The sequence below is a fragment of the Lygodium microphyllum genome, chromosome 11 (genome assembly GCF_053477565.2).
Source record: "Lygodium microphyllum isolate KBCC chromosome 11, Lygodium_microphyllum_v1.1.10, whole genome shotgun sequence".
NCBI lineage: Eukaryota > Viridiplantae > Streptophyta > Polypodiopsida > Schizaeales > Lygodiaceae > Lygodium > Lygodium microphyllum.
The window spans coordinates 97,723,037-97,747,495 of NC_141145.1; the positions used below are offsets into that span (position 1 = coordinate 97,723,037).

The following is a 24,459-nucleotide window of genomic DNA, read 5'->3' on the forward strand; positions in this document are numbered from 1 at the left end:
GAGGCCCAGCAACCATAAAATCTCTCCTTCAAATAAGACTTCAATTACCAGAAAGCGGCCCTGCACATCATTTTTAACAAGAACAGGCTGGTATTTCTCATGGACAATCATCAGCACGCTCGAATAGTGCGTAGCATGTGTCCCTGCATAAAACAGACGGAATCCATGACAATCCACAACTTTTCCTGCTTCACCGTGACTTTTGTGCTCAACTGCACACAATATATCCCACTGGTTCTCATGCAAGACAGTCCACATGGCATGTTGCTTATGACGAGAGCAAATGCCTCGCATATTCCACGTGGCTATCTTCATATATCTTCAAAAAAAGGGAATCAAGAACGAGGCGCCTGTTGCCTCGATTTAACCTTTTCCGCGAGAGCATCCAGGACACCCTCATCCAGAAAATCAGCCAATACTGCAAACGAATTCTGGCGGCCTGCTTTAGAGGTAGATGGAAAATCCACTGCCTTGGGAGTGGGGCGGGGATAACGCCGATCCCAGGGTGTAATCACATTACCTTTAGTATCAAACGCCAGCTTAGCAAGTGGGCCCTTGGGACCATCTGTATAGACTTTCCTTGTAGACTGATTACGGGGGGCAGACGGGGCCATAGTACGCGCAGCATGCTGTGAAGTGAACATTTCTTTCCTGCGCATATACGTGCACATGGAATCCTGTGAAGCATTAGGCCCAGAATCCGCCAGGCCTGCATCCAACTTTTTACCTTTTTCTTGACGTGCCTCAATCCAATCAGTGCTACGGGAATCCAAACCCAGGACCTATTGTTTACCTTTATCCACAGCATTAGGTGGCTGAAGGGCCTCCTATGCCGAGGCATCAAGCACCATGTCATCCTTAGGCAGCACAACATGCGCATCCTCGGAAGACGGTTGTCTTTCTGGGCATTCGGCCATAAAATGCCCCAATTTACCACATGAAAAGCAGTGTCCTGCAAAGTTGCCCCATTTCAAGCGAAAATGCAAAGGATGCATGCTAGAGCAATTGAGGCGAAGCCACACAGGTCTTTTCCTGGCCGTGTCCCATAACATGCATAAACGGTTTCGATTCATAGCCCTTAGGCTTGGGGGAACCAGCACTGTTCCCACAACTGCCATCGCATCCTTCAACAATGGCCAATAGACCGCCGGACAATTTTCCACTTCCACCCACACCGGGCATTCTCGTTGAAGCAGGCGCTGGAAGTCTCCCATAGGGCCCCATGGTACAGCATGGACCAAGCGGCGATCAAAGAATAATGGCAACTTGGACAGGAGCTCAGCCCGATGTGTTTCTGATTTCAACAGGACCTCATAAAAGCCGCGGGGTCCAAGGAAGATCTCCTCAACACACTCCCCTTGCAATAAATGGTGCATCCACTGGCGAATATGTGAAAGCACTGGGATTCTGCCACTGAAGAAAAGTATAACGGCACGGTCATAAAACACCGAAAAATACCGCAAGACTAATTTCGGGTCCACCGTGGCTTCCAGCACGTCATCAGTTCCCGAGTCAGAAAAAGTTTCATTATTGTGCTGGACATAATCGCCAAGCAGAGTATTGGCAAAGTCCAACAAATGCTCCCAGTCAATCTCCTGCGAATCCACAGGATCAGAGGCAACCTGCGCATAGGAACGTTCCTGAGGACCCATTGGCTCGTCAGAAGTATCCTTGGAGCGTTTGCCCGCAAGCAGCAATTCAGAACCAGGAGACATCTCCTCCGTGCACGGCACCATATCCTCCGGCTCCTCTATATCAGAATCAGGGCCAAGGGCTGCCACCGTCCGGTCTAGAAAATCCATATCCAGGCCAGCCATACTGCTGTCTTCTCTCTCTATCAGGGCGCACAGCCAAGAGCAACTCTCTCTCTCTCTCTCTCTCTCTCTCTCTCTCTCTCTCTCTCTCTCTCTCTGTGTGTGTGTGCGTGTGTGTGTGTGTGTACAGGAGCAGATCAGCTCACTGATCTGCGCAGAGTTGCAGACATGTACTGCCAGGTAAGGGCTCCCTGTCTCTGTCACGGCCCAGCAAGATGCACAGGGCAGCCACCCGCGGGAAGACGGCGTGCAAATGACTGACAGGGCAGCAAACGAGATGAACCTGATTCTCCAAATGTCGTGGCCTGTCAGACTGTCCTGTGGACCCCATCCGCTCTGTGGACGCCCAGCACTCCTTGCGCTGCACCCCCGTGGTCACAAAAGATAGGCGAAAGTGAAGCAGACTGCAGGCGGCGCCTGCAGACAGGGCAGCAGGTCGAGGTACAAGCGAACGTGAGGCAGGCTGCAGGCGAGAGGGACGCAGACTGCAGGCGGCGCTTGCAGACAGGGCGGCAGGTCGAGATACAGGCGCGATAGAGGCAGACTGCAGGCTGCGCCTGCAGACAGGGCAGTAGGTCGAAAGAAAAACGGGCGCAAGAAGAAGGTCGAAGCAGACGGAAGCGCACGCAGGACAGAACTCCCGCCCACCAAACTGGAATCGCGTCGCAGTCAGGGGGCACCAGATCCGCCATCGCCCACGCTCTCGCCCGTCACCGCCATCACTCTCGTCGCTCTCCTCTCTCTCTCTCTCTCTCTCTCTCTCTCTCTCTCTCTCTCTCTCCTCTTCCTCTCTCTAGTTGCACTAGTACCACGTATGAAAGGTTTGATACTATACCATACTTTAGGTACCGTAGTCCGTACCTTACGTATTAGTACCATAAGATACCAACTTAATGGATACATCTTTCCCATTCGAACTGCACTTTGGGATGAGCTAAATGCTCCTTATATTAATATGATTCTCCCATGAGATTAGGTTATTTCAGATTCAAACAATTTCTCTCAACCTTCTCTCTCTCAAGCCCACACTTCTCTTATTTATATGATCATGCATGTATGATGTATCTACTCCCATCTATGTAGTTATAAGTTGTAGGTAGCAATAGCGCATGTTGTGCATGCAGCATTAGGTTTTGGCATGTTACCCTGAGCCCTCAAGTATTCATCTTACATACTCTAATAGCATTGCTATTTAGACTTGAAATATCTATTCTATTATCTTTAGTCCAAAATAATCAAGTTATTTTTTTTGTACTAATATTGTACCGTATCTTATAAAATCTTAAGGTACCATTTAGTACCGTATTTTACTGTATCGTACCGTTTCGTACCTTTCGTACCTAACAGCTATGGTGACTAGTAGAGACAAGATATTCCCTTTTGTAGTGGAGGACAGCCATCTCCAAAGAGGCCTTGGATTAGGTAGAGTCCACAGGTTGCTCTAAATACACAATGGGAGGAGTACACTATGAGAGCAGATGGTACATTGATGCGGACCCACTCTCATGCTTGCTTGGCTGATAGAGACACTAGGCTTATCAAAGGAGACGCCTTCATAAATTACACTCAAATCCAACAAAGTGAGTTTGGACAAACCCATTCCGTGATAGGCCATGAGATGTATCTTTCTTTAGCTATACCATCAGACTACAGAGGCCGATTCTAATGAACAAGATCATAGTATAGCTACCAGCCACTTCTCACCTGCAAAAATAGGGTATCTTAGATCTCTTCTTGTCGGATGTTTGCAAGAGATTGAATCACACCTTTTGGCCTAAAAATATTCCTTCATATGGCTCATAGCTCACATGATGTTTGAAGTGGGTATATGGCTCAGATATGGCAATCAGTTATGGCAAGGCCCCATTGGCGTGTGCAAGATGTGGTAACTTAGAGGAGACTCAAAGGCACTGCTTATGAGATTGTCCCAGAGCTCAAAAGGTGTGAAGCAGAGCCCTCAAGATGGTCTGTTGCGGCACAACACAGACTATGATGCCAAGTAGCCTAGAGACTCTAGTTGCAACTTAGGGAGCAGTAGCTTGGATCATAGAAAAAAAGGTCTAGCATGTCACTTAAAAATTTTCCAAAGGAACCACTCTTTTCTCATCATTGGCCAACATTTGAGCAGGATGCCTACTCCAATTCACTCGTGCACAGTGGACTTAAGGACATTGCCATAGACAGGATCTGATGCTAGTATGATTGCTTTGTACATTTGGACTACCAGGTGCAACCAAGCTATTGATCTCCGAACATGGGATTCCAAGCAATTTCTTTCATCTAGCACCTTATGTAGTGGAGCATTGTACCCATCATATTCTTTGCCCACACAACCATTCTATTTATGATGTACTCAGTTGCTCTATACAATGCCTCTGTACTTTGCATTTTTACCTCATGGGAATTTTCTCCGTGGTGTCATTAATAGAAATTTTATCCCTTTGAAACCTTCTTTTTTTTTGCCAGTAAAATGTGGCTGATTATATTACTCAAAAAAACTGATTACAACGGAGTGCTCATGCTCAACAGACTAGCTAGAGCTCATGCAGAGTCACAAATACATCATGTACACAAGCCTCTCAAGGCAGTCTGGGGGGGATGGGGGCAAGAAGCCATGGAAAGGGGGTGTATCGCCATCTAGGGCTGCCTATCTGCATCACAAAAAACAGGTCCTGGCTGCCCCAAGTACGCATGAAGTGACAACGGAGCTCCTAACAAGCCCTGGACTCGCCCTCCACCTGCTCCCAACAGCCGCGGAGGGAGTGGATGATGGAGGTCCAGAGCTCTGCTAAGGTCGCCTATACTGCAAGTCTCTCTCCGCCTAAAGCCTCCTGACAACGCGCCTTTCAGATATGCCATCCAATAAGACCCCCTATGATCTCCCATACCTCACAGTGGTCTGCTATGGGCTCGAGAACCTAGTGGATGGGTAGAGCCTCCAAACTGACCATTGTGCAGGACCCTGCTTCCATGATGAATATCGTGTCCTGCATCCCGGCCTCACACAGAAGGTGACGGCCCTAGTTGACTACCTGCCAGCAAAAAGCTCCCCATGAGATACATCCAACGATGGGTGCTATACGGCGAAGGATGCGACATGCTCCTCTCCACACGAGTTGCACCACCTCGCAAGACCAAAGGTAGTGCTTTGGGGTTTCCAGGGGCTGTTGTGTGTAGCGCTTACACTGAACGCCCACCACCCAAATCCTCCTCCACGACAGGGCAGCTATCCCCTCATCCTACTACCCTCTGTCAAGGCCCAGACGCCCCCCCTCCTGAACGGTAAAGAAAGTCCCTTGCGGGGCGCCGCCCACTCTACCTGCCACCTGTAGGGGAATGCCTACTGGTGAAAACCTAGCAGTCCAAACCTCCCCAAGCTCTATCAGCTCTCGTATCTGGGTTGACGTGAAGATCCATCTCACGAACGGCCTCCACTGACCGCCAAACCTCAGTCTTGAATCCTAAAGACCCTCCTTCAATAAAACCTTCCAGGTCTGCCAACCTGGTGTGAGGCCACGAATAACTAGCTTGCCCAAGAGGGCCATACTATGATACTCTGGGTCTATGATCCCAAGCCCTCCCTCTGACCGATGCCGTATGATGGTCGCCCACGCCACCTTGGCCCTGGAAACCTAGAGCCATCTGAGCCTGACCAAAGAAAGTTCCACACTAGGCGGCGAAGCTGCACTACGTAGAATGAGAAGAAGCACCAACACGAGGCGATATACCAGACCGTCGCTAGGAGGACCTGGTTAACCACCAGGGCTCGGCTGGCTAGTGAGAGGCTAGCCATGCTCTAGTAGGTTAGCTTTCTCCGAATAGAATCAAGGACAGGAAGAAACTATAGGGCGGGCGTGATGTCCAGTCCCACCTGGGACCCTAAGTACCGGACGGTCTACCCTCTCCTAACCCATCTAAATCCCAAGTGGACGCCCCACTCCGTGCTAGAGTCCGGGTCTGTGAGGAAACCAACCGACTTTCGCCTGTTGATTTTTGCCCCCGCAGCAAGACAGAACACCTCAAGAGCCATCCTCACTCTCTCCAGCATTAGCTCATCGTCCTCTATGTAAAGTGTTGTGTCATCTGCATGCTCTGAGGCTAACAACTCAGTCTCCTCTCTCACTAAAAGTCCAAGGCTGCATAGTCCGCTCACACGTGACCTGGGGAAATGGGACATCGCCTCTGCAAAGAGCGGAAACAGGCACGGGCCCAGGGGGCAGCCCTGCCGTACCGATCTCTCCAGCCGAAACTCCTCCCCATGCCTACCATCTATGACAACCCTGCTGGTGGCCGATCTATAAAGTGCGGAGACCCCGCGAATCCAAGCCTAAGGGAAACCCAACCTCACCATGGTGCCCTCTAGGAAGTCCCAGTCCACCCTGTCATAAGCTTTCTCAAAATCCAAGAGTAATACGGCCAGTCTCTGCCCCATTGCTGAGCCCACTCTGTCGCCTCAAAGAAGGTGAATACATTGTCCAAGATGCTCCTATCCTGGACAAAGCCTGTCTGTGTGTCATGGATGATGTCTAGAAGCACGAGGCATAGTCACCTACCAATCATCTTTGCCAGTGCCTTATAGGCCACTGACAAAAGTGTGATCGGTCTCCACTGGAAAAGCTCCAACCTATCTCCCCCTTTGGGCTTTGGGGAGAAGACTGATAAGGCCTGCCAAAAGACTCCCTGGTATCTTTCTTGAAGTGAAGATCTCCTGGAAAGCCATCAGTAGGGGGTCCTTCACCACTTCCAAGTAGGTAGTGAAGAAGGCCTTAGAGAGGCCATCCTCTCCCGCACATTTCTGCCCATCCTGTGTATGGAATCTCTCCTCTAGTTCCTTCTCTGTGAAGGGGGCTAGGAGGAAGCATCCCATCTCCTCTGAGACGAGGGACAGGATGTGATCCCAGACCTGTTGTCTACACCATTGCCCTCTATCTGAGGCTGTCTCCTGCTGGAACAGGCAACTGTAGTAGTCGGTGGCAATCTCCGTCACCTCGTCTGGGCTAGAACGAGTCCTCCCATACTGATCTCGAAGGCTGCGTATCTGCTCTCCTGAGGAGCGAGGCTGGTGTACCTGGAAAAACTCCCTACACATCGTATCTCCCTTCAGCACCTAGAAAGCTGCTGAGGTGCGGAAAGAGAACTCCAAGTGCTTGTTCTCTAGGCCAGCAATGGCTGCTCGCGCGTGCACCTCTTATGCATGGAGGGTGGGATCCCCTAGTGCCTCCTGTAATAATCTATGCGTGGCTGCAAGGTCCCACCGAAGTGCTCTCTCCTCCTCCCAGCTCTGCTGTCTGGCCTGTATGGCTGCCTCTTGGCAGATTCTGCTCGACTTGGCTAGGGCCTCTGCAACCTCCTCTGCGATCCAATCTCTCCTGCCCCACTCCTTGGTCCAAACCTGCTCTATCTATCTCATCACCTCCTCCCTCCTATAGATCAAGTCAAATCTGACAAGCTTGTGTGTCTAGGGCAGAGGCTGGGGAATCTAGTGTCAGGAGAAACGGGCAATGATCAGACAACGTGGTGCCTACCAACTGCCCAATCTGTCCTCCACGAGAGCCACCCCATTCTCCCACATAAAACCTGTCCAACCGCTCCAGCAGGACTCCACCTAGCCGCCTGTATCCCCAAGAGAAGTCTAGCAACCTCTCCCTCGTGTGGAAGGTAGGGTCTCTCAAGGCATCACGTGCTCCTACTGCCAGTAAAAAGACCTCCCATGCCTCCTGTTCCTCCCCAGCCATACCGTAGTAGTTTCTACCTCTGCCCTACTGGTCCTCCAAAGCTTCCAGGTTATTGAAGTCTCCTCCAACGATCTAGAAGTCCAACTCTGGGAGTACATCTGCGATCTCCACCCAGAACTTGTTGCGTGCCCTAACCTCCATAGGGGCATAGACGTTGAGGACTCCAAGGCACGAATCCCTAATATCCAATCTGATCCATAGAACTCTCCCCACCACTATCATCGGGCGGTCTCATACACAGGCGGTGAGACTCAGGCCAATAGAAGTGCATACACCTTCACTCCTGCCATGGGCATCTATGACATGCTCCCAGTAGGTGTGCCACCTGCCCAGGAGTACCTTCCCTACCCGCTGGGCCTGGGTGGGAGTGAGCTTCTGCTCCTGTAGAAGTAAGATATCGATTCGTCCAGCAAAAGCATGCTACAGCTCTTGCCGAACAATCAACTTCTTGAAACCCCGTGCCCCACTGTAGTGGAGACTATTCACATTCCAAGATGCAAGGTGTAAGCTCATGGGGAAACCTGTGACTGACCAAACAGACATCTGTTCGGTGTGGAGGCTGTTGATGAGAAGGAAAAACTACGGGGCATGCAAGTACGCTTTGCCGCAAGCTTGGACAGTGAACTCCAGTCCCCCATGGTGGCCCTTGGCCAAACCAGAGGGGTGATAGATGCTCCAAGTGGTACTATCACTGCATCTATCAGCCAAGCTAATAGTCGTGACTCTGTACACTAGTAAAAACGGGCCGCCTGTGCTAGGGGCCACTCGATCACATCCCTCGAAGCTCTCCACTGTGGGGGGCCTCGAAAGAACATGCTCAAGTGTGGTACCTCAGCTCCAACCCACCAGTTAATGTCCATCATGCAACCAGGCCACTGTTGTGCAAACAGTGCTAGTCCTTCGTCTCCCATCCACTGGGAGATGTGGTCCACCACCTGACTCTTCAGATCCTCCTAAATCTGTGTCATCGCTTGATCCCCTAAGAAAGAGGACTAAAGGAAAAAAGTGTAGTTAGGTCCATCCGGTGGTGCCAGTAGATGGACCTTGCCCCTCCATGACTTATCCCCACCTGTGGGAGGAAGGGGGGGTGGGTCTGGGAGGGATCTCTTGAAACGGCTGCGGATCAGGTGAGGTGCTCGGTGGGTGGGGGGGGGGGTGGTGGGGGTGCTGATGGCTCTCGAAAGGGAGAGCTGTGGACCAGAGTCAGTAGGGGGGGGGGCATGGGAAACGAGGGGGGAGGGGTATGGTGGCTGTGGAATCTCAGGTGACGTAGTCTGTGGTGCAAGTGATGGATGTGGGGGACTGCGGTCATGTTGGGTGGGGGAGCTACGGAGTGCTCTGCCGAGGGGGCGTCGCTCGCCCCCTTGCCCCTTGCTGTCGAGGCTGGGTCTGAGGGGCTGTCTGCGGCCCCCCCTGCCGTCTCCCCCTCTGTCGTCTCTGGACCCATGTTAAGCCATCAACGTCCACCTGTGGGCCTGCCAACAGAGCTGCCTTGGCCACGAAACACATACAATCTACTACCTAATGCCCAAAGCCGTGGTAACGCAAGCACTGCCCTGGTTGCCCAATCACAATGACCTATTTCCTAAAGGAGTGACCTCCAGCCTCAATCTCCACGAACTTTGGTATGCTTTTTGTGTCTTTCACGGCCACTCGTACCTTTGGGACTATTGCAGCTATTACTGCATCCGCGAAGAAAGCAGGAAGAACTGTGCCAAAGAGCCAACCAAAGTCCTCTACTAACTAGTGGTACTCTACTGCCAGTCCGGGGAAAAGTAGAGCGACTGGGTGTCTGAGAAAACTGTTATGGAGCGCAAAAGACTCCACTGTGAAGCCGCTATACCAGGGAACCATGCAGATGACCCCTTTCGTGGAGGCATAGGGCGAGCTCTCCACTAACTCACGGGATGCGTCCACAGAGGTGAGTCGAACCATGAAGATCCCTCGGCCCATGAGGACTACCTCCCTGATCTGCGCTGTGCCAATGCGCAGCGTGGAGTGGAGCCAATCCCACAACTGAGCCCTCAATGGGGAGTGTCCCGTGACCAAAGATCATTGTTTATTTTAGCACCAACTTTGCGGCCCGGATGGCCAAGAGCTGTTCCTTAAAAAGGATGATGCGCAAGGTGTTTGACTGGGAGGCACTCATGGAATGCACTGGCGTCTAACCAGAGGTTTCCATCGCACGTCCTTGTTGAGAACCTACCACTCACTCTGCTGCACTGTGTCTGAGGTGGGGGGGATGTTGCTGCAGGTGAAGGGAGCAACAGGAGGGGAGGAGGGCTGATGGCAAAGGGGGGGGGAGGGGGGGGATGCTTGTTTACATGGTGGGGGGGAGTGTTGGACACTTCTGTAGTCTAGCTTGCATCTATTGTCCATCCTGATGGTGTGTAGCTTGTTTACACGGTGGGGGGGAGCTGGCGGAAGGTGGGAAAAGGCGGGCGCGGGTGAGGCAAAGACAACGCTGGGGGAGCGCCATGCCAGGGAGCAACGCTCCCCAGGGAGGGGGAGTCGGTGGGGGGGAGTAGATGGAGTAGAGGCGGGGGGGAGTAGACCGAGTAGAGGCAGGGGAGGAGGTGGAGTAGAGACGGGGGGAGGAGGCGGCGGGCAGTCAGTGCGGGGGAGGAAGCAGGGGAGTAGACGGGGCAGAGGCAGGGAAGTAGACGGACCAGAGGCGGCGGGGGAGGCGGCGGCCAGTCAGTACAGGGGAGAGAGCAGGGAGTAGACAGGGCAAAGGCGGGGGACCATGAGCAGTAGGCGGGGGGGGAGGAGAGGGCAGGAATGATGGTGGGCAGAGCAGCAGCTGCATACACGATGGCAGGAGAGTTACGGGGTTATATATATATATATATATATATATATATATATATATATATATATATATATATATATATATATATATATATATATATATATATATATATATATTCAAGTGATATTGTAACTTGTTTCATAAGTAGCACATTAAACAATTGCATGAATTTCTGAAATTAGAACCTTTCAATTGTTATGTCATGCAAGTTTAATAACTAATTTTAGGAGTAGACCCCTGACATGATTATAGCTTAAAACGTAATACATCAAGTGCGTGCATAAGCATGTGAGTTTAGACCCTTATAAACATTGTTGTAGGCTTTTTACTATAATGTTTATGCTATGTTACTATGAACCCTTCACCAATGAACTTTTAATTCAAAACCCCTAAGCCAAAGTAACAATTTCCACATTTCATAGTACCTCTTTGCGACTTGCAGCAGCAGCTGTTGTGATGTCAATCGTCCACCAAACATAGCCAATAAATGTTAATAGCACAATGCCAGCAATGGCTGAGCTGATTTGCTGTGCTAAAAGCACACAAACTAATCCCAATTCGATAGTTGTGGGGATAAATGTGAATACTGAAACATAAAAAATTTCCAGGTTAAAGAATGTGATACCAATTCCTGAATTAACAAGAAACACACATATTAGTTACATATCCTTCAGGCCTACTGAGAGGCTCTTTAAATCTGGGACTTCAAATATTGCTTTGCAACAGTCAGACACATGAATTGTGTATGTCAATAGATTTTAAAAATCACAGATTCAAGAATGCAGCAAGTAGCAACACATAAGAGACTCTTTCAGACTTAGCATAGAAAACTTTTTTATAATGGGCTTTCGAAACTGATTACAGGGCCTGAAACCTTGTCCAGCCAGAGTGCATGGTTTTGTGATCTTCTTGGGCTCTTACCAAAGATTCAGAATTAATTTGAATAAGAAGTACCAGCAAATAATCTGACACTCTCATAAGAAAGGTCCTTGAATATGGCAATGCCATAGCAAATGACAGTCAATATCATACACAGAGGTCATCTTAGATAGTCAAGGACCAAGGTTGCTTTAAGTTCCTCCAATGACTCTCCCACTACAGAAATCCCTGACATAAATGTATAACTCATTGCAACACTCAATGTTCAGACAAACAGAATGGCCACAGTAACCCCTTTTACACCATCAAATATTTTTCTTTTCAGGTTACTATGAAACATGAACTAAGGGGAAGCAATAAGTATAAAGAGATTTGGGGAGAGAGAAACCCTTTCAATATATAGAGCCAAGCACACATGGATCCAGCCTATAGACACAATGGAGATACATGCCATCCTAAAGAGCTTTCATTAGTTGTTATCGTGTAGCCTCAAACCCATCCTATGTCCAACAGAGGCATCCAATGACTACAGACTATATCTATATGGCACAGAAGATTTCAATGAACAACTTGGGTTTAGATCATGATTGTGAATTCGGGCAATTGTTTATGGCACAATGTGAAATTTATAGGGAACTTGGGAGCATGTGAATACCATCAGAAGAGGTTTCCCAATTTACAATTAAACCTTCCCAATTTTGTTTCCAAGGACAAAAACCATTCTTAAGGGGAAGGAACTGTCACGTAAACTAATGTGGCCATTAAATAACATGAAATTTACTTGGAAACATCATTAGGAGTTATGATCAACCATGTATTAGAAAGTATACGCACAGGTGTTTCAAGGGTAAGGGGAAAGAGAAGGCCAAGGGGCTCATGCCACTCAATCTCTGTCAACAGGGAACTAAAGCCACATAAGTGTGTGTTGTGGCAAACATGCACACACTTACTAAGGATTAAGGTATTAATCAATAGAATAGCCATGCCATAGCATGGGAGGAAAAACCAACAGGTCAAATCCACACACTTCTTTTCTCACCCTGCCTTCCTTGCTAAACCCCAATCACAAGATCACACCGGCAATCAACAACCACTCACCTTAGGGAATGCAAAGCATCCATGGAGATCTTATTTTCCACTTCTAGAGCATTTATAAGCCAGCATGAGTCTTATGCACCTTAATCTGGAAACAGTTTCAGTGGCTTCCTGAGGGGTCTAGAACACGATAACTTGGCAGTCACACTGGGATTGTGATCACAGCATTGCATCCTTGCTCCTGTGAATCCAGAGCAGCTCCAAATAAATTCTATCACCACTAACTTTCATTATTCAATCACTATAACAGCAATAAAACAAACCATGAATGATGGTGAGTATATTGGAAAGTCATGTACCTCATATGATTAAACAAACTCTTCCAGTTACATAGTAATTTGCAATCTCTCTTAAAAACCTTCACAAATTGGTTTCCATGTTATAGGACAAAGCTCAATGTGTGTGTGCGGGGGCCGGGGGGGGTCTCAGTCATACAGCATTTCTTAACATACCCACAGCTCGAAAAATATGGACAACTGAGCGTTGAGCACGATCAATAATTCGTGCAAGCACACCAGTACTTCGTTCTAGATAAAATGTAAGGTCCAACCCCAATATGTGATCGAGAAGATGAACTGCTACACGCCTCCCAGTAGCATGACCCAAAGGTGCAAAGACTACATACCTCATTTCATTCAAGCCAGCACTCACTGCCTGCCAAGAAAAAGAGAAGTCAATTATTATTTCACCTGAAAAGACTAAGAGGAAAAAAACACTAGTGTTAAAGCATCGTGGCAAAGAGCAGATCTCTGGACTTCTTTAGTGAGCTCTACAGATATCTATGCACTTAACTTTGGCAGTAAAGTTTGCAGTTATCTATATACTTAGCTTTGGCAGCACGGGTTGCAATTCGCATTTGGAATGGTCATACTTGATAAACCTTCTCCCAACACTTCTTTTTCCTGTGGAATGGTGTTGTATTAGTTAGTAATGTACAAAGTGGCTCAACATGAAATGCGTGCAATGCCCCCAACGCACTCACTCTCTGTCTTTTCTGTGGAAGCAATGAGGGCTATGCTCAGTGTGAGCATACCTATGTCAGACACATTGAAATAAGAGAGGGTCCCACTAGTCTTAAGAGAAAGATTAGAGAACCCAAGTGCAGAAATGACCCTCATTCTGTATATATGATGGCAGTCGTATGGGTAGGAACAAGGGGGAAGATGCCAACAGCAAATCCATCCCGTGCACAATTGTGCATGTTCACATGCTCTAAATCATCAAATCATGCCTGCTGCCCTGTCCAGGGCAGCAGGCCTCTGATCAGCCACAATCCCAGATCAACTTCACATACACTCCTGCTCACACTTCTCAAGTGTCACTCTCACATACTCGTATATCTTGATGCTTTTGCTGCTGTTCACTAGGAGCAGATAACATTTCCTGATGGTTCAACGTCATACTCGTATACCTTGACACTTTTTCTGCTGTTCAGTAGGAGCAGATAACAATTCCTGATGGTTCAACATCATAACACGGGGTTATGAAATCACAATGTAATTATTTCCACGATTCTTGCCTTGAATAGGCATGTGTGCCCAGCCACCCCAACTCGAATTTGGCTTGAGCTTAACTAAGACCACGCTCCAACCTGCAATCTCCAACTACCCAACAGCCTGCCAATTCTTTCAGTCCCACAAACTACAATATGATCTCACCTGTCTGACCTGCCACATGGCAAGCTATCACCAACTATCTATTACCTACCTGCCATGCATCATGCTGCCCACCCATGGTTATGGTAACTGCTGGTGTGTGACCACTTGTACGTGGATGGTGCCTAAGTGCATGACATTCTCCCCACAAGCATCGCAACCATCCTCAAACACCTAGCCTCCTAGTGGTAAAACTTCCCAAACTACTTCAATTGTTGCTTATGGATCTTGAAATTGAACCATTGACCTTCACAAAAGATCAATTTACCCTGATGTTTATCTGCCTCCTCGTTTGCTACTGCTGCATTCTGTGGAGACCCAAACGTTGCTTCAAAAGCTAATCAATATCGACAATCAGTTGACCTACCACATAGTTTGTTGTAGAAATCTCCAATGATACTTGGAGGTTTTTCCCAAATTTAAAAAAAATCTATTAAGAAACACCTTCAAAACAAAATTCCTGAGATAAAATTACAAAGAAGCCCAACGAATGACTTCAATGATATGTCAAGTGAATAGCCAATGAGGTGATCTGTAATTCCAAACCATATGTGAATGAAAGAAGCTACCAGAGTACTGACTGCAAAGAAAAGCATTTCTACTCATGAGCGCAAAGTCACCTATAGTCTTTCCCATCTCCTGTCGAGTATGTGGACAATCTGTTTACAAATCCTGTAAAGAGTATGTGGAGTAGGTATGTCCACAGCACATGTATGGCAATACTATATCTCAGTTTTGGGGATGTCTGAAAGAGCTGATTGAATGCTTTATGTATGTAATGCATTTTTTAGCTTAAAGAGTTTCCTTCTAGGGCATATCAATGTCAACTTGTGTGCACATGGGTGCACACTTAGTGTTGTTAGTTATATCTACAACCTCCATGTGAGTGAACACACATCAATTCTGTAAGCATGTGACAGGGTTGCATTCCGTGCACATACGGAATGTTCCATACGGTCATACCATACAGTTCCATAGGAATTCGTTCTGTCCAAACAAAGTGGCCATTTCCTGCATGGACATCTGACCATTAGTGCCCCTTTCTAACCGTTTCTTGAAACTTGTCTAAAAGGGCAGCTCCCTGCCCCCTATCTCACCACACAAACCAGTTTGCAGCTTGCTCATCTTCTTTAATCTTCTTCAAGCCTCCAACTTCTTCAACTTTAAAGCACCCTACTCCCTCTGTCCCCCTCTCTCTTGGAGGCTATCGTCCGCAAGTAGATTCAAGAGATAAGAAGGTGGAATAGATTCGAGATGGGAGATCGTAAGAGAAGATGGCTAAGTCGATGATTGAGATAGAGGGAATTGAGCTAACTCTCTCCCTTGCAGCCTCTCGGGGTAACTTCTCTCTCTCGGGGGAGCTGGCGCCTGGAGTGACGGGGAGCTGACGCGACGGGGAACTGGCACGACGGGCGTGACGTGGCGGGCGTGACGCTAGCGTGTGTGACGGGTGTGACGCTGGTGTGGCGGGCATGACGCTGATGTGATGGACGAACGCTGACACAACAGGTGTGACGAGCCGGATGCAGACAAGACAGACATGACACCAGCACACGTATCTGGCAGAGCAGTGTACTCTGACGAATGAAGTCTGGCGAATGTAGGTTGACGAATGCACTGTGACGAACGGACTGTGGCAGCAGCGACGAATGAATGTTGTGGCAGCAGTGACGGATGTACTGTGGCAGCAGTGACGAATGCAGACACTCTCCCAAATTGCACTTACTCTCTCAGACTGACATAAATGCAGGCACTGTGAATGTACTGTGGCAGCAGTGACGAATGCAGACACTCTCTCAGATTGCAGATACTCTCTCAGACTGACATGAATACAGACACTGTGAATGTACTGTGGCAGCAGTGACGTATGCATACACTCTCTCAGATTGCAAACACTCTCTCAGACTGATATGAATGCAAACACTGTGAATGCACTGAGATTGCAGATGTACTCAGACTGATGTGAACCTTGCATGCTGTGTGGAGTGGAAACCTGTGTGATTTCAGACCGACGCACATTAACATTTCATGCTACAGTCATATCTTATGATGCAATCACATTGACAGTCTATGATATACTGTCTCTAGTTCATGCTAGAGTGATAGTTTATGTCACTGGTTTACTACTCTACTCAGACTATAAACAGTTTTATGCTATAGCGCACACTATAATTACGATGGAAGAAACTGACAATGAAGGAATCACAAAACCAACCATGGAGACAATGTTTCATACACCGCCAAAGAACACGAGATACAAAACCTATGGGCGTAAAACCCGAGATTGGAATGTCTCTCCAGGGTCGAGTAGATATGGGAAGACATCCCGCAAAATTAATGAAACACTATATGAGGAGATGTTGACCATACTCCGTGCTGAAATACGTACCATGAGAAAGGAAATGGAAAAGGACATACAAGAACGGGTTCGAGCTGAAATGATGGAAGAACTAAAAAAGGAGATGCAACAAACATTGGATGCACGCATGGCAGAGAAAGACTCATTGATCTCTAATCTACAAGAAGAACTAGAGGAATGCAAAAAGAAACTGGACGCACAAAAGGAACCACAAACCACACCGGAACTACAAAAAGAAATGGATGTTTTAAAAAAGGACATGCACACCTATGCAAGTGTGGTGGAAGGCACCCAAAAGAAAATGGAGAATGTTGAGAATACCGTCAAAGAAAATACAGAATGGATAGATGTGGCAAAAAAAAAGAACAAAGGAATGCATCGCAACAAAGTGGAAGTCATGAATGCCACCTTGGAAGAAGAGGCAAAAAGACGGGCACGCGCACTCCACGTAAGAGTGGTTGGACTAGATGAGAAAAGCTCCCCAATTGAAGATGCTACAGCTCTTGCCACCAAAATTGGAGCTACAAATGTACCCATCATTGGGGCTTGGCGAGTCGGGAAGGCTGACACAAAAACAAAAGTCCTCATCTTGAAGTTTGGAGACCTGGAAAAGAAGAGAGCCTTCCTCTCCAAGAGGATCGCTCTCAAAGGAGAAAAGATCTACCTAGATGAAGACCTCACCCCAGCCCAGTTAGCCCACAAGAGGGAAAATATGCCACGTGTTCTAGAGGCACGGAAAGCAGGTAAATGGGCTGTATACAGAGATGGAAGAGTCATCATCACAGAGAAAAGAACGGCATGACGGTGCACGGCCTATGAGACCCTGAAGTTCACACTGTGGAATTGCAATGGCTCCCTTAAGACAGATGTAGGTTATTTTGAGGATACTTTCAAAGGTATAGACATTGCTATGTATACTGAGACACATCAATGTAAAGACAGCCGTTTACATGATGTATATGGATATAGATGGGAAAGTGTATATCGCCCTCAGCCTAGACGGCCTGGAGGAACGAGGGGATCAGGAGGCGTGGCAATTCTATTTAGAGAAGAGCTCCGAGATACAGTCCAAGTGGTACATAGAGATGTAGAGGCAAGATACATGTGGATTAGGTTACGTACAAGCAGAACTCGAGACATGTATATTGCCATATGCTACTTTCCCCCTGCATACTCTAAGTTTGCCCCTAAAGAGACATCCCCGTATACACCACTATATGAGGACATAATGGGATACATGAGAATTGGGGATGTTCTACTAGCAGGAGACTTTAATGCACGCACAAGAAACAACCAATCTGCTTTCTTTGACACTAGTGATGAGATGTTCAGAGATATTGCATTAGATGAAGTGGGATTAGCTAGATCAGCCCAAGATAGAGAGATAACAGAATATGGAACACACCTACTGGCACTGGGAAGTGCACATGGTTTGGCCATCCTTAACGGGCTACCATGGTGGCCAAGATCTAATGGCTTCACATGTTGGAATAACAAGAAAGGGTCAAGCACAGTGGACTATTTGATTGGATCACCCAACTTGCTACCTGATATAAAAAATTTTGAAATCTCAGACAGACCAATTGGATTAGTAGCAGACCATGCTATTCTAGCTTTCACAATGCAATATGGGCATATACACGAAGCACAGTCACACATACCAAAATTACCACGCTATGATTTTGTGGAAGCGACCTCACACATATACAGCATTACTGTGCGAGATGCATTGAGGGAGCTAGACACACGGGCCTCTCTGGATGAGTTTACAGGACAGTTGGCCGAGATAATACACACTTCAGCAGCATATGCTTTCCCACACACTACACCGTCAGATAAACCTCCACGAGGTAATGCTCCACAGAATGGCTGGTATGATGATGAGTGCATAGAGACACGAGCACGTTTTCAGCGAGAGATGGCACTTGGCATATGTACACATAAGCATGCTCGAACACTCTTCAGACGGTTGGTACGCAAAAAGAAGCGGGAATACCTAAGCAGACTAGAAACAGAAATGTATTCCATGTTCTTGGGGCAGGACAGCAAGAGAGCATGGAAAAAGATGCACGAGAACCAGCCACCCCTACAAATTACTAGACCGGATGATTGGCATGGATATGCTTGCACACTCTATGATATTCCTGGCCAAGAGCCTATGCCACTCCCCTCAACCTCAAGACCAGCAAATTGCAGATTTTTCACAGAAAAAAAAGTGAGGAATGCCATATGGAAACTGAAAAATGGAAGAGCCCAAGACCATGAGGATTTCGTGGCTGAACACTTCACGCATGCCTGTGATATTCTAGCACCAACGCTGGCTCACATCTTTAATAGGGCAGTTTGTGAGGGATTTCCAACCTGTTGGTCAGACCATATTATTGTGCCGCTCTTTAAGAGTGGAGACCCCGCGCTACCTAGTAACTACCGAACTATCATGATTGGACACATGCTGGCCAAGATATATGGCTCTATCGTGAAACAAGCATTGAGTGAATGGGCCGAGATGCATGGCCTGAGGTCAAAAGGCCAAGCTGGCTTCAAGAGGGGATATACAACTCTAGACCATATCTTTGTCAGATGGGAGAGGATCGAGGTGCAGCTGAAGTACAGTAGACAGTGTGAGAGTGAGAGACAGAGTTGAGCACGACACCCAATGCAATAGTACTGAATAGAGTGTAAGCTGAAAGTACAAATGATAACCCTTATACCTTAGAGTTATAAGGGGCTGTTCACACCCGAACACAGTAAGTGCCCGTAAGTGTGCACCACAAGCACATACAAAATAGTACACATAATCTGGGGGAAAAAACCTCTCCTACCGAGAGTAAAAAGTGCCCCAGTGTCCTAGTGATCACCCGCACACTCCCATATGAGCGTAGGCGTAAGTAAGGCGTGTGAGATACCCACCGAGAGTAAAAAGTGCCCCAGTGTCCTAGTGATCACCCGCACACTCCCATATGAGCGTAGGCGTAAGTAAGGCGTGTGAGATACCCAACAAACCCCCCTGGAGTGAAGAGTGATCAAGTGTACAAGGATCATCCGCCACCAAAGGGCGTCAAATTCAAAGCATCGCGAAATGCTTCAAATTTGTCTCGTGGAAGAGCTTTGGTGAAGATGTCTGCCACATTGCTGGTGGTAGGACAGTAGACAAGGCTGATATCACCTGCATGTAGCCTCTCTCTGACAAAGTGATAGTGAATCTCTATGTGTTTCGTGCGAGCATGAAACACAGGGTTCCGTGCCACTGCAATGGCACTCTGACTGTCAGTATATAAAGGAGTAGGCTCCGTAACAGATACATCCAAATCAGCAAGTAAGCGTCTAAGCCATACGCACTCAACTGCAGTAGTGAAGGCTGCCTTGTACTCAGCTTCACATGACGACGTGGCAACAGTGGATTGTTTCTTGCTAAGCCAAGAAATGCATGACGAGCCAAGAAAGAAACAATTGCCACTAGTGGAGTGACGAGTATCAAAATCACCAGCCCAATCAGAGTCACTGTAAGCATGTAACTGCAGTGGTCCCCCCTTGGCATAAAGCAATCCAAGAGCTCTAGTACCCTGCAAGTAACGAAACACACGCTTCACAGCTTGCCAATGCGACATACGAGGCTGATGCATGTACCTGCTCAAAACTGAAACGGCAAACTGTATGTCTGGCCGAGTGTGGCATAGATAGATGAGACATCCCACTGCTGGAGCATAAGTATGGATATCAAACAAATCACTGTCATCATGTAATGACAGTTTGAGCCCAGGTTCCATGGGTGTACAAACTGGCTTGCAATCCTGTAAGCCAAACTTCTCAAGAAGTTGCCCAATGTACCTTGACTGACATAATCCAATGCCTCTAGCATCATGTACAAACTGGATGCCCAAGTAATAGTGCAAAATACCCAAGTCAGACATGTCAAAAGTTTGCTGTAAATTATTTTTGAATGCTGAAATCTGATCAGCACGTGTTCCAGTGAGCAAAAGGTCGTCTACATATAGACACAAAATCAGCATGGATCCCCCCTCTTTATGTACATAAAGGGTAGACTCAGATGGGCTGTTTACAAACCCCTGACTAAGCAAGAAGGCATCTATCTTTGCGTACCAAGCTCGTGGAGCTTGTTTCAAACCATATAGAGCTTTTTTCAGCTTGCATACTAAATTTTCTGAGCCTTCAACTGCAAAACCAATGGGCTGCTGTACATACACTTCTTCCTGAAGTTCCCCATGTAAGAATGCAGTCTTTATATCCAGCTGATGCACTTTCCAACCAAAATGTGCAGCCAAGGCAATCATAGACCGAATGGTCGTCATACGGGAGGTAGGAGCAAAGGTCTCCTCATAGTCAATGCCCTTTTTCTGTGCGTAGCCTTTAGCTACCAGCCGTGCCTTGTACTTATCTATGGATCCATCTGCATTCCTTTTCAATTTGTAGACCCATTTCGTACCAATGGCACGCTTGCCAACTGGCAAAGACACCAAATCCCAAGTATGATTCTTATGAATAGAATCCAATTCAGCTTGCATGGCTGCCATCCAATGCACACTATGTCGTGCATCCTCAAAACATTCAGGCCCCTCATTATCATGAGTACATGCTGCCATAACAAACTCCATGGAATGTGCTGAATCATGCAGTCGAGTTTGCCTTCGAGTACGACCAGCCAAGGGTGTTTCCAAATGACTATCTCTCATAGTCTGCGTGTACCATCTAGGCACCTGTCTTGCTTCCTGACTGTGTACAAGTTCCTGCTGAATTTCAGTTTCAGCAATGTGCTGATTTACTGCATGTTCCATAGGAGCAGCTGGCTGAACATTAGGTTCATTTGCTGAAGCACCAGCTGAATCACCAAATGTGATGGGCAGCAGCCCTTCAAAGACATCACGGGCAGCCTGATATGTATCAAAACCAGCCAAGGATAATTCTGATTTTTCATCAAATACAACATCCCTGCTGACAAAAACCTTCTTGGTCACGGGATCATAGAGTATGTAGCCTTTGCTTTCGCTGCTATATCCCATAAAGATGCATTTTACAGCCTTGTTGTCCAACTTCTTTCGAAGTACTTGTGGAATATGGGCATATGCAAGACACCCAAAAGTACGGAAGTGGCCAACAGAAGGTTTGCGGCTGCGCCAAGCCTCAAAAGGTGTGACGGTTTTCAAGGCCTTGGTAGGGCATCTGTTCAAAATGTGGCAAGCGCTCATGACGGCTTCCATCCAAAAACTATGAGGCAAACTCTTTGCCTTCAGCATACATCTGGCCATCTCCATGAGTGACCGATTTTTCCTCTCTGCTACCCCATTCTGCTGTGGAGTATATGCAGTAGTGTACTGATGGATAATGCCCTTCTGCTGCAAATAAGAATTCAGCATAGAGGACATGTATTCCCCCCCTCGGTCCGAACGGAGAGTCTTAATCTTGCAACCAGACTGAGTTTCCACAAGTGCACTGAAAGCCAAAAATGCATCATACACTTCTGACTTCTTTTTCAAGCAGTAGACCCAGCAAAAACGTGTAAAGTCATCAATAAATGTTACAAAATAGTAACAACCACCCAATGACTGTGTCTGCATGGGCCCACAAACATCCGAATGCACAAGCTGCAATCTGGCTGTTGCTCTAAAAGCAACATCACGGGGAAAAGAGAAACGATGCATTTTCCCCAAAATGCAACCCTCGCATAAATGCTCAGGAGGTCTCTCCAAGAGAGGTAATCCATCCAACATCTTAGTACGCTGTAATAGCATCAAGCTGCCATAGTTTACATGCCCCAAACGAGCATGCCATAACTCTGCCTCTAACATAGCAGGAGTAAGAGTGGATGTCAAATATGCAGACTGATCTACCGAAAGAGCATCCAACTCATATAACCCATGACACAGAGAACCTGTCAAGACCAATGTCATGTGTTCCTTGTCACGGACCATGCAACGGTCATCATCAAAGGTGACCTGCAAACCACAACGTGCCATAGAAGAAATGGAAAGCAGATTCTTCTTAATGCCAGGCACATACAAAGCATCCTGTAGGCGGAGAATAGAGCCATCAATGGCTGTAAGCTGAATCTCCCCAATACCACGAACAGGGTATGATGCATTATTAGCACACTGAACAGACTTCCCAACGGGAGGTGCACCAAGAGAAGCAAACAAATCTCTACGAGATGTGATATGCCGTGAGGCACCACTGTCAAAGAACCAAGTGTCAGCATCTTCTGTAGAGCTAAATGCTCTATCAGCCCAAGAGACATCATAACTGCAGGTGTAAAAACAATAGTCCCTGTCTGCAACAAAGGACGCGGACTCACTAGCAGTGGAAGGAGCTGCAGAAACAGACATCCCTGACTCCTTCTTCTTCTCTTTGGCGATGCGCTTCCTGCACTCAGTGATGTAGTGGCCAGGCTTCTTGCAGTAATGGCATTTTCCTTTCTTGGCGTGCGTGCCCCCCTGTTTCTGACTTGTCTGTGAAGTGTTACTACTACCAGAACTCTGCGAAGCATTTTTCCCTTGGCTGTTTTTACCCTTCTGCCTTGACATAAAAGCCTGCTCAGAGGCTATACCATCCACACCACTGTTCCGTCTAGTTTGCTCCTCCTCTAGAAGCAAACTGACAAGCTGAATGAAAGTGATGGGCTCTTTCGAAATCCTCATAGTGAGGTTCAAGGCAGTATGAAAAGCCAAGTAAGAGGGAGGCAGTGAATTCAATGTTGTAGAAATCAGCTGCGCATCTGAGTAGTACTCATCCACATTCATGAGTTGCTCCCGCAAGTCCTGAATTTTGTTGAGATGATCCTGCATAGAATCACCCTCATTCATCTTTAGAGTCTCTAGCTCTTTCTTCAAGAAAGAGATGCGAGTCTCATTCTTTCCTGCAAACATCTGCTCCAATATCAACCAAGCTTCTTGTGAAGAAGCTGCTGAACGAATATGAGGAATGATAGAACGCTGAACTGCCAATGCAATCAGCGACATAGCCTGTGCATCCCGTGTATCCCAAGTTTTCTGAGCTGCAGTTCTTGGGGGAAGTGGCTGAGCGGGGTGAGGTGGAGGGGGCTGAGGTTGCCCTCTTGCACGTCCTCCTGGAGGAGGAGTAGCGGGAGCCACAACTCCCGGTCGTGCTTCCTCTCCACTGACATAATCCCACAAATTTTTTGCCACTAATACATTCTTCATCATGAAAGACCAAAGGGAATAATTGTTCCCATCCAATCGGTCTTCCTTGGACACATAGGTGAATACATCTCCTCCCTGATTTGCCATTATTTCCCAAAAGGCAATATAGCAATGTCAATGCAGTACGGGCTGGAAATCTGCAAATTTCCAGAAATTGCAGCAAACACAAGTCTGCAATTAATGTGCAAAGGGTACTCTGTCAAAAAAAACTGTCACTGATGCACGCTTCCCAAGGTGCAATTAGTGCTCAGCAGCACTAAAACATCAAAAGCCCCAAAATTTTCTGCCCAAAATTTCTGTCACAAATGTCTGTTACAAAAGCCCCAAAATGTGCATTCAATGTGTCACAGACAGACACAGCACGTTTCCCAATGCTGAAAACTGAACCTGCTGTTCAGCACGTTTCCCAATGCTGAACCTGAACCTGTTGCACGAACTCCTGTGTAAAAGAAAAGTGCAGAATGTTACCTCTGCGTGTTGACGACGGGCACGATTCCCGAGATAATGACTGCTGGGTACAGTCGGACTGACGCACAGGTACAGGCGTGCAAGTCCAGTGACACGCGCAGGCAGGACTGGGCGCGTGCTGGGCAGAGGAGGCGGTACCCAGGACTGGGTGGTGGAAACAGGTGGCGCGCTGGCAGCTGGAGCTGACGGCACAGTCTAGCTCAGCGCAGGGAGGCTGCGCAGGCAGACTGACAGGCGAAGGGGCACGCTGGGCAGACACAGGGCAGAGGACACGCTGGGCAGAGGTGGCAGCACGCAGGTACAGGTGGCGCGCTGTGCAGGACAGATAGCACGCTGTGCAGGACACGCACAGGTACAGGCGGCTGGGGCAGAACTGGCGGGGGCTGGCTGAACTGGAGTGGGCTGCAGACTGCAGACTGAAGACTGCTCTGAGCTGAGCTCTGATACCAAATGTCAGATGGGAGAGGATC

The 24,459-nt window shown here is 47.7% G+C and overlaps 1 protein-coding gene across 4 annotated transcripts in view; it reads right to left on the reverse strand.

Annotated features, from left to right (window-relative positions):
• Positions 1-24,459, reverse strand: part of LOC148029133 (ABC transporter B family member 25, mitochondrial-like) — a 280,954-nt gene that overhangs the window by 201,818 nt on the left and 54,677 nt on the right. For all 4 annotated transcript variants that reach the window (XR_015692380.1, XR_015692381.1, XM_087687888.1 and 1 more), the window contains exons 4-5: positions 12,788-12,989; positions 10,787-10,947 (exon numbers count right to left, since the gene is read on the reverse strand). Coding sequence is in view for 2 of the 4 variants with exons in the window: in XM_087687888.1 (XP_087544014.1) it covers positions 10,787-10,947; positions 12,788-12,989 (363 nt within the window). In the remaining 2 variants the exon portion in view is untranslated. The remainder of the gene's footprint in view (positions 1-10,786; positions 10,948-12,787; positions 12,990-24,459) is intronic.